The sequence below is a fragment of the Lycorma delicatula genome, chromosome 7, assembly GCF_047948215.1.
Source record: "Lycorma delicatula isolate Av1 chromosome 7, ASM4794821v1, whole genome shotgun sequence".
Lineage (NCBI taxonomy): Eukaryota > Metazoa > Arthropoda > Insecta > Hemiptera > Fulgoridae > Lycorma > Lycorma delicatula.
The window spans coordinates 9388766-9404307 of record NC_134461.1 but is presented as its reverse complement, the minus strand read 5'-3'; the positions used below and the strand labels follow the sequence as shown (position 1 = coordinate 9404307).

Below are 15542 nucleotides of genomic sequence, written 5' to 3'. Positions count from 1 at the left end.
ATTTTAGAAACCACCTAATAATCTCTTTATCTTCATAAAGGAATCATTGTTACGGCATTTATTTAAACTGGACAGTTTAAAATTTTTGAAAAGAAGGTCCTACTTTTGAAGCAGAATCCTCTTCCCATGAATCTTATTAGGTAATTCAAAGTGAATTATGACCTTGTTCAGGATTTGAATTTGTGAAAGGCTGGAAACTACTCCAAACTGATATGAAATATATTTCTTTCATTATTATCAGGAAGAGTTTCAAGATTGATATTCTGAAAAAAATAATTTAGTGTTTTGTAACAATATTTGTGCTGTGATGGATTCACTGCATAATGAACATAACCTTACAGAAAGAAGATTGCTCATCGATTCTTTGAAAATTAGTTTAAAAATTGTCCTTTTTCTTCTGTGCCATTAGCAAATGCAACTAACATAAAAGAAAAATATGAAAATCCGATTAGAAAAAATTCAGTACAAGTACTAGTGAACTGCCGTTTACACAGAGGTAGCAGATTACAAGTACCATTGAACTATATGTTGTAGTTTATTGCGTTTTTAATGGTTTCCAATTCAGCTGCATTAAATTTTGTTACTTTCTATGCAAATGGGGCAGCAGGGGCAAAACAAATCATTATAAATAAGGAATTAATAACCAAAGCATGAAACATTTATGCCTTTTCATGTTAGGAACAGATATACTTAGAATTTGATCAAATACTGTATTGTATTTAATTGTGCTTATTCATTTAATATGTCATTTTGTGTTCTACTGAACACAATTCCTTACAGTGTGTATACAATATCAACACTATTTTCTATTTTGGTGGATTTATAACTCATATCTACGAGATGCTTGGAGAGTATTGAATATATTCCTACAGAGAGATTTTAGTTGGTTCAGTTGTTGAGAATTTATTTGTATTTCTTAAAAACTATAAACAAAGTTCCAAGCAACTCACATTGTTATCAAGATGATTATGCATATTATATGTAAAGTTAATTAATTGCCTGTATGATAAACAATTTGTTATTATTTATTTTATTTTTTTCTATTATTATTAAATTATTTTTATTATTCAGTTAAATCTGATATTCCAATTTTTTTATTTCGTAAGTTAAACATTTTTTCTCTTAAGAAAAATATCGATGAAGCAATATATAATGGAGCTGCTTCCTGCTGTAGATCTTTTAGTTTTTCATTAAGTCACTGATGTCTAGAGATTACCACAATTATTGCTGTAGAGTTTAAAAGGGTAATGCAGCAACAATGATATTCCTTTTTTATTTAGCTGTCAATTCTGCATTCTAATTTGAATAATACCAACATATTTATATTTTTCCATTTGGTCTTAAGTTTTGCTTGAAATTATATAAATTTGTCCAAAGTACAAGAAGAGAGATCATGCCAGAAATCAAGTTCAAGAAATTTGGACATAACAGATAGAACAGATTGTAGTTAGGAAGCAAGAAAATAATAAGCAAAGAAAATAAGCAAGAAGGAATCCGGTTGTATAAAACTTGCCATAAATAAAGAGCTTGATTATCTACAGCAATACATGTACGGAACAGAATAAAAACAAAAAGAAGCTTCATTATCACAACCGGAAACAAGTATGGAAGTGACAACTAATCTTCAGGTTCACAGTATCTTAATGGCTCTAATTTCTGCCATACAGCCATGAAACAAGATCACCTAAGTTCATTTAGAGAACTGATACAAAGAGGTAAGAAGTACTAGACAAGAAAACAAATTTTTATGAGACGCACAAGGATGATTTTTCTTTTTTTTTGAAAATGAATGCCAATAAAAATACTATAAAAATACAAAATATTATTATATAAACTGGTTAAATCACAACCGATGAAGACTTTTATGAAAAGTGAATGTCACTCAGATTGATATTAAACTAAGAAAGCAGAATCGACCAAAGAAATTAGAAAAATAATACATGAATCGAGTGTAATAAACTATTACACTTGTAATAGTAATTACAACTATTGTTGTAATCTACAGGTTGGATTCCAAATTTAAAAAGAAAATAAAATTATTGATATATTTATTAGGAAGATTTGCCGATTGGCCATGCATTTTTAAAAAAAATAATAAATAATCCACTATCTGATGAGCAAAGGAAAGAAGACTGAATATTAAAATGGACATTTTTTAATAAAAATAAATAAAATAGTATTCTTTATCACGTCATTTTATGTTTATTGTTTTGAATCGAACAGAATAGAATTTTCATATTTTAATATTTAGTTATGCTTATTGATAACTTTTCATACATTTTTTGTTCAATATTAATAAATTTTGAGTATTTTTTTATGAGTACTTTTAATAATAATGATAAACACTAAAATATTTTTATAATAAAAAAATATAACAACAAATTAATAAATGTTAAACATTTTTGTTAAAAAATAAAAATTATTTAATTACTCATTTACATTAATAAATATTATTAATTTAATAATTATATATATATTCACACACGATTATCAGTGGCAGCTTGTAGCTAAAATTAGTGGGGGTGCTGCTCCAGAAAACGTTTTTCTGGGTCTTTTCAAGGTAGGATTAAACTTTTCTGTAAAATACCAGAACTGAAAAAAAAATTAATCAAATGGAATAGCTGGAAGCAGGGTAATAATTTATTTCTACACTTGTATCATATTCAAGAATATGGTACACAATTTTTGAGCACATTGTGCTTAAAAACCGTATTCACTTTAATCGAATAAATAATAAAATGTCAATACCGCTAATATTTTTTAGTATCATTTGATAACTTATTAAAATATTCGCTTAAAAACACTACAGTGCAACGGTGCTTAATTTAAATTTCTATGTATACAGAAACAAATACATAATTAGTTTTTACTAATAATCTTCTCTTTCCAGCTTGTTTTTGGTCAGATTTGGCAATCAAAGAGCCCTTGCTTTCCGCCATCTTCTGATAACTACTGAAAAAATAACTAAACCGCTTTCATATTCCTTCTACCGACTAAACTAGAAAAGGGAACGAACAAGGAATATTCCATACACTTGCGAAGTAAAAAAAAAAAACTACCTTCTACCAGATGCCAGGGTCAGCACTGCGAGAGCAACAGTGCTCTCTCTCTCTCCCCCTCACAGTCTTGTGTGCAGCTTCCTTTGTGTGTACGCACATAGGAAGATGGTGTTTGATCTGTGAAGCGCCACAGTTCCATACAAAGATTTTTGTATGAAAAAAAGATCATTTTCATAAACTGTGGGTGGGAGATAGCTATTGACATTAAGCTAAGGATTATATATTGTACAAGTGTAAAGAAAGAAGGACTCATTATATTAAATGCTTTCAATAATATGAAGTAGAAATAGGGGGTGCCCCACATTTCATTAATATGAAACTTTAATGTCATTTTTATTGATATAGTTTTGAAGTTTGCTTTGTTATTACAAAATGCAAATCTATGTAAACTGCAATCTTGTGGTAGAATATATATATATATATATATATATATATATATATATATATATATATATATATATATATAGGTTACCCTAGTTGAATTTTAATTTTATAATTTTTACCGTAATCTTCTTTTGTATTATAACATACTTTTTTTTGTTTAGCTTATTGTTTTTCAGTTTTCAATACAAGCCAGTTTTGGTTAATTAATTCGTGTAGGATGTTTGTATATTTTTTAACTTCATCATTGTAATTTAAAATACAATATCTTTTATTAAAATGGGAATGCAAGGAAATCTCATTTTTACTTCCTTGTACAAAGTAAAGGAAATATTGTGATCATAAAAAATTTCGGTTTTAAGACTAACGGAAATATCCATTTTGACCATCCCTGGATCCATTTTGATTAGTTTCGGTGTGACATTGTATGTTTTTACATACATATGTATGTAAAATACATAACTCAAAACAATTAGCCATAGGATGTTGAAATTTTGGATTTACGATTGTTATAAGATCTAGTTGTGCACTACCCCTTTTGATTGCAATTGACTGGACCAAAAGTATCTAAAAAAGCCCAAAATACAAAAAATCTGGAGTTTGGGTATTTTCTTAACTGCAATAATAAGCTCTCATTTAGAGCTTTTCGATGATATGCCATAAGTGGTATTTACTTTCATTGGTTCCAGAGTTATAGCCAAATAAAATTTTAATTAATGAAATATTTGAATCTTACAAGGGGAAGGCACATCGGTTTAAATCCGACTTCATCTTTTGTTTTTTTTTTTTTAATTTTTTTTCAATATATTGATTAAAAAAAAAAATTGTATGTAATTTAATATGCGTGCAAGGAAGTCATGTGATGTTCACTTAAGATTTTTTGTTTTAATAGGAAGACAAAAATAAACACAAAACAAATTTATAAATTGATTGATTTATAAATCAATCGGTCTGTAAAGTTTATTGTTACACAATGTAACATTTAATCTATACAAATCACCTCGATAAAGTTATACATTTCTCACTAAAGTACTTTTTTCATGTACTGCTTTGTATCCTAACCAGTATTTTATTTTTCAATAATTTAAAATTTTTTATAAATTAACAAAAAAAATTTAACATTCTAAATTTAGATTAGTCTGAAAAAATCGTGACGCAGGAAGTAGGAAGTTAAATCCTACTGGAAGAGAATTTGTTTGTCTTAACATATAGGTTGTTTAATATTTAAAATTTGGGATAACAGAATGGTAGAACACTGGTTTTCTAATCAAAGGATTACTAATTATTTCAAATAAAATTATGTATTAACCGCAGCTATGTGTACTTCCTGATTTTCAATCGCTATGTATTTCTTTGTGAGAAAAGTCTGAGTGCTGTCGAATGTAATCAAATAATATTTGGTCTTGTCTGATATGTTGGGGAACTTTATCTCCCAAAATTGCTGAATTTCTGGTGACATATAAGCAATAGAAATTTTGCTACCCATTTTAGATCTTACAAGATGTTCACGAAGTACAGCATCGTACTTTGTGATTAAGTGCAGCAATTCTAAAACGTTGCCTCGATTAACGCTGATATTGTTTACTCTGTGACCACCTTGTTTGGATTCACATGTTTTCTTCATACTTTTGCTTGATGTAAACATGGCCTTTCATTTTTTATTTTTTATTAATGAACCAGCTGAGCTTAGGTATTGTTAAGCAATTATTAACTATAATTTCACTTTTCTTTACAATGTCATTCAATTATGAATGAACAAAAATATTACATTGTAGTTTTTTTCACTACATTGAAACTGGGTTCGTAACTTATGTTAACACCTTTATTTACATAATATTAGTGCAATTTAGTTTTACTTTGGTTTTTGGCCACATTAGTTAATTGTAATCATTATGGATAAAGTACAATTAAGACAAATAAAATAAATTAAGGCTTTCATTGCAAGAATTAGAACACTCAAAAAGATTTAACACATTCAAAAATTACAGTATTTACATATGGCACTAAGAGACGAAGCCTTAGCCATTATTAAAAAACTTCCAATAAACAATGAAAATTAAATCGCATTAGATTTATTGATAAAACAATTTGATAAATGTATGATAATAAAGATAATCATATTTGATAAAGATAATCATTAGATCCTATTGACATTTCATTTGTCAACTCATTTGAGGCATTGAAACTCCCAGTTAACAAGGTTAGAATATAATACTGCCAGATTATGGAACGAAAGATTATCAAATAAGGGGTTTTCAAAAAGTATTACAACTCAGTTCAGTATTGGAAATGTTAAAGGACAAGATTACAACAATGCATTTAAGTCTCATCGCAAACATCCTACTTCAAACATTAACAAGATTCATAAACAACATAATGTTATTATTCTAGATCTAACTTTAAGCATTGTTTATTTCGTAAGTTCAGTCATCAGTTACAAAAATGCTATAAGTTTTTCCAATGATGAATGAAGATACTTTTTAAAAAATAACTGTCTCATATGTTTTCACAGAGGTCATAGTATCAGTGTTGCTCAAATAACTTACGTGAACGACACTACACACTCGTTCATACTGATAAGATAAGTAATGATAAATTTAATAATAATGACTTGTTTACAATTAAACAAAAATGTAATTTTGTATACTGCTGTATGTAATGTAGACAATGTTTTTGGTCATTCTTATTTGTGTAGTCTTGTTAGACTTAGGCATATACGTTTGTTTGCAAATTGGGATTTCAATTCAATAAACATTTGCCTATTTCAGGCATAAATAATGCATTAGTCAAATCTGATTATGGTGTGGTACTTCGTTGCATTCACGATAAAAAAACGTTTCATTCAAGGTGTATTGTGCTGTTTTGCCAGACATAAACTAACCTTCCATTACATAGAGTTGAAACTTCTTATCTTAATCTACCTTATATTAACTAATATCGATATTTTAATTGAGCCCAATTTTATTTAGATATTATATTATCTTGTCCTAATTTATTCGAGATTTAAGATATCCTGTTATTCAAGAGACTAAGCTAGGATGTATTCTTAGCGGTTGTCTTCCTACTAAATTTAAACATAAGAATTTAAACTATTACATCCCATTTTACAACCAACAATAACTCAGAACATTCAACTATGTTTGAAAATTTTTGGAAAATTCTTGAAACTGATTCTAATGTTTGTTAATGAAACTTCTACATGTCAAACACACTTCCAACTTAATACCTCTACGAACAATCAAGGCAGATTTATCTTCTCATTACCACGTAAATCTGATAAACCCCAGCTAGGTGAATCGTTCATTAACGCTAAAAGTAGGCTTTTAATCTGGAATGAAGATTATGAAACAAATCTTAAAAGGGAATATTCTGCCTTTATGCAAGAATACTTAAGATTAGGTCATATGTCATTACTTAATTCTGATAATTTATCAACTAATGAATCAGATGTACATTACCTCAACACCCAATATTTAAGCCCACAAGTCTAACAACTAAAATTATTTATTTGTGCTCATGAACTCAATTACGTTTTATTATTCATGCTTTTTGTTAGTTCTAACTTCCATGTTAATAATTATTTTTAATATTAGTAAGGCATACTGCTTATTGCTGAATAAGAAGCATCAGATTTACCCAATCTAGCTATGTATATATATATATATTTTAATGGTTTGCTTAAAGTGTTTAATACTAGTACTTAAAGAGATGTAAGAACATTTTCTTCCTCACACAAATGATTTAAATGTAAACCTCAAAAATGTATGTTTATAAACCCAAATTTATAATAATGCTATTGTGAAATGCATAATGGATTTATTTATTGAACATTATTACAAAAAAATGACAAAACTACTAAAGTTATTAATAATTGAGTTTCAGATTAACATTTCAGGAATGAAATAAAATTAGCTGTATATGGCATTTTGGAAGAAACAGTTTCATTAATCTGAGACTGGTAGTCAAACTTTAAACCTAATATGGATTCAATTAAAAGTAAAACAAATTAATTTAGAGAATTAAAACTACATTCTGATTTTTAAAGGAAGACAAAATGGAAGAAGTTAATGAATAAATTTTTCTCCAAGGGAAGTAATTTCGTTAAATCATTTTAAAACAAATTTTAACTTTTCCCTTTTACTAAACAATTCAAAATTTATTTTTATTTGTTATTATAAGCTCAAGTTATGTCACTTGAACATTCTCCAAAATTCTACTTATCTTTTGATCTCAATATGTTTAATAAGTACTACAGGTTAATTAATTCTTCTTAACATTATATCTTCTCATATTTTTTATAGAAGATCGGTGCTTTGGCATCGTTGTTGTCTGTTACTACCTTGGGTTTCATGTTGTCCTTCCCTCTCTTCTATTTTGTTACCGTTTCATCTCTGTGTTTTGTTGAAATCATTAACACATCCCTGTTATATTTCCATTTCAATATTTCTTTTTTTGTACCTGAACATTGGGGTATAGACTATATCACCTTTTTTCAATTTGATTTCTGTTAATTGTTTTGGATTTCTATTTTCATTAACCCTTAAGGTACTACTAACAAGATGTGTATAACAATCGAGTAACTGAGAAACCAACGATACACTTTTGTATCAACTGTCACAATAAAATGATTGTCCAGCATCAAGTAATGGTCCAGAAAGCTCCAACAAATATGTTTCTGGAACTGCTCTATTCTTTTCCAGCATATATAATGAGATTCCTTGTGAAGCCAAAGACAAGGAATTAATTTGGAATGTTTCATCCCATGCTGTTTTTTTTTTTGTTTGAACAGTATTGATGAAAGACAAGCCATACTCTTTAGGCATTATTTTTTATTGATACACCTTTCTTAATGGGAAGCAATTCGATGAGTTGTTGAACTTTGTACAGTGTGTCACCTTCTGATGCATTTCCATTATTTGAACCATGGAACATTCTCAAAAGAATCTGAAAGAATCTGAAATCTGTTTCCTAACATGGTTAGAATACAAAAGACTTGCTTTATACTCACCATTGTATAAAGACCAATCCACAAAATATCCCAAAGAAATTTTCATTTTATTTGTACTGGTTGGATGAATCTTTTATTCTGCATAATGATTTGTCTCGTCGACTAATAAATTAAAAATGGCATCATTGATGAACAGTACATAAATAGCTTTCTTGGGAGTTGGTGCCTGTACCTTCACTGGAAGGTCCCCATAAGATATCATCTTGTATCTAAGTTATTAATGCAGTTAGGTTAGATTCAGCATCTCCATTGTTTTCATGTCCTAGTGCCTTGTTGAATACCTGGAGCGTTGGAGGCTCCAGTGATGCACACTTCATAACACTGAGATCAGAAATACAAGAAATCGGAGTATTGTTGCCGTTACTTATATCAGCTGAATTACTAGCAGAATCATACAAATTCATAGTTCCATCTTAACTTTCCTCAATCGCTTTCTATAAACTTCTGATTTTTGTCCTGTTATTTAGAACTGCTTTGTTAAATTCTGATTTGTATTCAGGGTTTTCATCAGAATCTGTGCTAAAATCAGCATTATCAGTAGAACCATTTAAAAATACATCATTCAATATACAAGAGATTCCAAATTGCACGGCAATCTCTGGGGAGATGATTCTATTCCCTAATATAAGAAAAAAAGTTCATATAAACATAAGTCAGAAAATGGTTAGTTAGCAAAAGCAAAACATTTAGCCCTGGATTTTGCTCCCTTTGTGAAATTAAACAGTTTCAATATTCTTGTGTGTAAATTGAGGGGTAAATTTGGTGCTTCCTTGTGGTGTTTCATCTAAGAAATTGAATAAAAATGGACCTCACTTAGTTTTTAAGAAAATCTTTCGGAGAGATGGGTTCGAGAAACAAGTTTTGCTTAAACCACAATGATTTTATTTTGTAAAAGATGCTAACGCTGAAGAAGCAGTATTGAATGTTGTGGAAGTATCTCCCACCTCAAGCACCAGAAGGTTGTAACATCGCTTTCATGTTTCACATCCAAGCGTGTGACATGAGCAGTCAAGCAATAACACCAATTATACCCTTAAAATGCAACATGTATACAAGAGTTATTACCACTTGATTTTGATAAAATGGATGAAATTTTGTCAACGGTTGATTAGAAATTGTGAACATCATCCCAATTTCCTAAATAATATTCTAATTACTGATGAATCCTGTTTTACAAGAAATGTCATTGTAAATTATCATAATACTGTCACTTTGACAAAAAAAAATTCTTATCAGTCTGCTGCAAGTCATTTCCTATGGACGTTTATTTGGTTAATGTGTGCTGTGGTCTTGATGATAATTTCATAGGCCCCTTTTTTTATCACTAAGCTTCAAAGGAGTTTGGTACTTGCATTTTTTTAAGACAATACTAATGTAACTTTTGGAAGATATTCCACTTGCAGATAAGAGTGCAGATATGGTTTTTCAATGATGGCACAACTTTTAACGCACTGAGTTGGTCTAGTGGTGAACTCGTTTTCACAAATCAGCTGTTTTTAAAGTCGAGAGTTCTAAGATTCAAATCATAGTAAAGGCACTTTTCTACAAATTTGAGCACTAAATCATGGATATGGGTGTTATTTGGTGGTTGGGTTTCAATTAACCAGACATCTCAGAAATGGTCGACCTGAGACTGTACAAGACTACACTTCATTTATATTCACACATATCAACCTCATTCATCCTCTCAAGTAATCGTAACTGTGGTTCCAGTGGCTAAACACAAAAAGGAAAAAAAAAAGGCGCACCTGCTCACTACTGTCGTGATGTGATGAATCATTTAAATAACACATTTAGTAAGCAATGGATTGGTCAAAACGGACCAGTAAAATTGGTTATCTGATCTTCTGATCCCATGTCATCGGACTTTTTCTTTGGGGTTGGATGAAGTCGTTAGTCTATTCGCTTATGTTGGCATACAAGAATTGAAACATCGTATGGTAGTAGCTGCAACTACTACTATTAGGAATAATAATGATGCTATTAGACATCCCAGCCAGCATGGATTTGCTGAGCTGAAATATACATTGAACAGAATGGCGACCACATTGAGCAACTGCTTTGAAGAAATGTTTGTAGATTTATCAAGAACAGTTTTGATATTTGATAATTTTTAGAAAAAAACAAAAAGTATGTAATTTTTGTTTTTTAAAATGTATTACTTTCCCATTTAGTGCTACAGCTGTAGGAGGGAAAGTATTGTAATGGTCCAATTTGGGCATATGCGGTTTTCACCGGATGGAAATTTTACATCATTTATATGTACTTGTGTGTGTTCGGTGTCTAACACTTCATATCTCCAGAACTACTGGACCAAATTTAACCAAACTGTCAGATTACTTCTGTACAGAGGGCATTGATGCCATTAAATTTTCAACTTAAAAAGGTGAAGGGGGTGAGGCTGTAGAGCAAGGTCATCCTCATTATCTTGAGATTTCACCTAATTAAGGTCTTATTTTTCTTAGGCACATTTGTTAACTATTAAAAAAAATATTCGCTAAAAAGTTTTTTTTGAAATTGCTCCCTACCCAAAAAAATGCCCTAAATTAGTGGCTAAGTGATTATACTGGATCTGTAGTACCCCTCTGTCACCACAAGGAGTGGTTGTGTAGCACTGATGTAAAGCAGCAAGTGTGTGCATTGTAATTAGTGTTAATAAATTAAATAAACAAAAGAATATTATATTTAAATAAAATTACAAATATTTTAAATTCAGTTGTGTGTTAGTGTGTGTAAGTTGCATATCATAAAAAAAGGCATATGATGTGAAAGTCCTACAACTACATTATCAGCTTTTTTATTCATTTCTTTGTTTTGTTATGGTTTTTATTTGTTTTCATTTACATTAAATTGTTCATACATTGATGAGAATTGTTCTATTTAAAATCTTATCACATTTCTGATCCAGATTGTGCATTATGTTTTTTAAAGTTCCAGAATTTGTGTGTAATTTTAATAGATGTTATTTATATTAATTTTCTTAGAAGTAGATTCTCTGTAAAGTTAACTAGAATTTTTCATTCAGGTTATATATATGAGGTTATATCAAATATAACCTCATTCAGGCCACCATAAAATATTAAACCAAGAATAATCATTAAGGAATTGCAAGAGACGTGTCATGAAGTCTTTTTATATAGTGTTTTTTATTTTATTAAGATAATTTATTTTTATTTTAGTTTGTTTTTTTTTTTACAGATAATGAACGAGCCTGTAAATAATTCTTTTAATAATGAAGCTCTGCCTCTTAGTAAAAGTATTAAATTAGAGAATGAACCGGATAATGTAGGAGACATGATATGCATTTTTTTACCAAATCACAGGACGGGAACGAATACATCATTTGATCATGTAAGTTTTTAATTTTTTGTTTATTTGACTGTCTGAGGATTATGAAGCAATATTTTGCATTCATTCCTCATATTTCTGTGTTTTCTTTACTGATTTTCCATCAACTTTTCATTCTTTTACTTTGTTTTTTGCCTTCTCTCTCTTGACCAAATGTTGTTGTTTTTTGTTTCTCTGAACATTGTTCTATATTGCACGATCTCCTTCAGATATCTTCATTTCATTTAGAAACACTGAAATTTATTGATTTGCATTGTTTTTGCTGTAAATATAGTTGAAGATCTTTTTTCTGAGCTTGAAAAAAGGATTTGGCTCTTCATTTTTTGATGTAATCTGACATTTTCAATTTCATTGTGTTTGTAAATATCTTTATTACTTCTTAATTTGCATCCATTTCTTGTATTTTTAGTAGTTGTAGCATTTTTCTCAAGTTTTTACTTGCCTTTTTTTTATTTGACTTATTTCATCTGATTTCAAACTAAAGATGCATCTGATGCAAACGGGTCCTCCCCAGTTTTATTTAGTGGTGTGTTCAAATTTGTTTCATCTTCTTCCCATTCTCTTATTGCTTTCGCTGGGACACAGATAAAATATTTTTAAGCTAATTCATTCCCTTGTCTTACTAATGTTTTAATTTCTAATTCTTCTGACACCTCTAATTTTATATTTGTCAGAGTCTGTTTAATAATGTAAAATTGTTTCGGGATTTATACCAAATAATAAGGTTGTTAAATGAAGAAGAAATTCTGTAGATTGAGTTGTAACTCTTTTTGAAATCTATGAAGACAATTACTTAGTTTTTATACCTTGTCATTTTTCCCTTATTTTTTTAAGGTTCAAGATTTGTTCTGCACTTCTGTTTCTGAATCCTTCTTGGTATTCTCCCAGTTAGCGTTTACAATTAATTTCATCTATTTGGAAGTGCTTTGATGTTTATCAGATGTAAGAGGGAAATCCTTTTGTTGTTATTTATTCTGTTTTATCTTTTTAGTTGTGTAGTGGATGTATTAATGCATTTTTCAGTCTTGTGAAGTTTTTTTCAGTTTTTCATATCTCTTCTTAGAAGAAGTTCTTCACTTTTTCTTGGCTGTTTTCATGATTTTGTTGCACTCAAGCATTCACCTTGTTTAATTTCTGGCTAATCTTTCAAAGTACTTACTACAATTTTGCAATTGTCTTTGTTGTTAAGACCTAACTTTCCATTTTTATCCAAAGAAATGGCTGGATGATTAACAGCAATTTACCTCTTTATTCAAATAAACAGGCATGAAATCCATTAATACAAAATCATATAAAAAAAAACAATAACAAAAGATTAATAGTTAACAAAATTAACATTCATAAGATAGAATAGGTCTTGATTTATTGGCAAATATTAAATCTATCCTCATCAGATGTGATTCAATACTTGCTACTTTTAACAAATTTGAAATATGAATTATTAAGTTATGATGAGCAAAGTGTATAGAATCACTGATTTTATAGGCAGCACATTTAAGAAAGATTGTATGAGGTATGTCTGATAAATTTAATTGCAAATCAGTAAAAGGTCACCAGAAAACAGAGCAATAATTTAGTACTGGATATAAAAAAGCATAACCGTAAAGTTCTGAAGAGTTAATATTTCTAAAATTTGTAAAGAATAACATTTAAAATTTTGAATGATTTAGATAAGTATAACCAATGTATTTACTTAGGATAACTTGATATCAAAATTCAGGGTCATTCATGGGAACTGGATGTTTTTGAAGTGGGTTGTACTCGGGCGTTTGTGGTGGGAGGGGCACGTCTTTAACAGTAGCTATCTTTTGTGTTGTAATATTATTCAGTAAATAATTATGTCAACATTAGCAGACTTTCCAAATTGAATATGAAAACATTCTTTTTAAGTTACTAACATTTGTCGCATCACTTTTGCATAGAGCTCAAGTCAATTTCAAGTAATTGAATATCAACTATATTTGTAATAGGCTTAAACAATTTCATATCATTTGCAAATAAAAAAAAAAAAATGGTAATAGTATATTATTAAACTAATGTCATTTATAAATATTGTGAAAATTGGAGATCCCAGATGCATGCCTTGTCACACTCCACATGTAACGTAAAAGGCTTAGAGGTAAAATTACCAATTTTAACACAGGGAATTCAGTTTGTAAAATAAATATACTCAAGACAACAATTTATTATTAAATCCACATAAAACAAGCATTCTAATAAGTAATTTTATATTGACTATATCAAATGCACCATGAAAATATTTAAAAATTGCTTCTAGATATCTTCCATATGTGCACATAAGTTAATTTGTGTAATTTACTTTCAAAAAACCAAGTTGTTCAGAAGTATAAATTACCGTATGCATGTTCTAATTTTCATACAAACTAAATTATGTAAGAGTTCGGCAGAAACATTGCATTTGCTGATAGGACAATAATTATTGATATCTGAATGTTACGACTTCTAAACACCAGAATTCAAATAACTATTGAAGAGTTTAGTTAAGAACTGTACAAAAAAGGCAGAGCATTTCTTAACTAAAAGAGGATGAATATTTTCTGGGTCCATCAAAGAATTATCATTAAATTGACAAATGGTCTCATCAGCACCATTCTTAGTTAAAGTAATTTAACTGAATTAATTAATCATATTAGTTAAATGTAATATCAGTCTAGGAAAAATCATTGTTAATATAGACAGTCTCACATTTTTAGCAAAACGTTCTACAATACCATCGCCCTCAGCATATTCATTTTAAAAACAAATATGAAATGGATGAGATGTATTGTTGTCTATTTTATTAGCAAATTTAAAAAAATATTTGGGAACAGTATATAAAAATTTCTCAACTTTAACAATGTAATTTAATAATAAATCTCTATGACTCAGAGTATTACATTCAATTTGTTTTTAAATAATTCTTAATAATAAGTAGATATGTGTTGTATTTGAAGCCTATACAACTTTTCCTTATTAATATTTGTGATAATAAGTTGTATATGTATCAACAATGTTTATAATCAGGTCAATCCATTTAAAGTGACCCAAAGGTGGTTGCTTGACCAATTCAAATAAGAATGAAACTTACCCACTTGTTTTCTACGTATCTCAGGACCTTAAAACTAATTTCTCTAAATTTTTTATTTAAGCAGTTTATCTATGGCGGCCATTTTTGTTACGGTGCGCCCACCTATTCTTGTGATTCCAAGGGTGTATGGCAAACATTGTAACTAAAAACCTATTGATCCTGGAAGGTTAGAACAAAAAGCAATTTATTCATATTTTCTCAAGGTAAAAGGTTGCTCTAGTGATTTTTTTTACCTATCTCTCTTCTTTCTATGAGAAAATTACCCTCAAATAAAGCTGAACATGAAAAACTGTGAAATTTCAGTTTTGGTAATTGTTTTCGAGAGGCAGGGATGGCTTACACAGTTTTTTTAATTATTTTTTTATGTATAAGTATATATTAGTAGTTTTACCGTAAATCATATTAATGATGATATACTTACCCCTAAATTTTTATGAATTTTTGAAAACTAATTTTTATTTAAAAATTCAGATTTTGGCTTCAAATAACTCTGATGAGGCTGATGATAAAAATCTCAAATTTGTACAACTTAGTGTTCTTGTAGATGTTTATGGCAAATTAGAAAAGTTTCTTGTGTATTGTACTAATAAAGAAGTTATAACTTCTCATAAATCATGAAAAACCTGTTAAAAGCAATACTGTTTTGAGTCAAAAAAGA

At 29.1% G+C, this 15542-nt stretch overlaps 1 protein-coding gene across 3 annotated transcripts in view; it reads left to right on the top strand.

Annotated features, from left to right (window-relative positions):
- The window catches only part of LOC142328067 (uncharacterized), an 86946-nt gene that overhangs the window by 48704 nt on the left and 22700 nt on the right, over positions 1-15542 (top strand). For all 3 annotated transcript variants that reach the window (XR_012757182.1, XR_012757181.1, XM_075371537.1), the window contains exon 4: positions 11647-11799. Coding sequence is in view for 1 of the 3 variants with exons in the window: in XM_075371537.1 (XP_075227652.1) it covers positions 11650-11799 (150 nt within the window). In the remaining 2 variants the exon portion in view is untranslated. The remainder of the gene's footprint in view (positions 1-11646; positions 11800-15542) is intronic.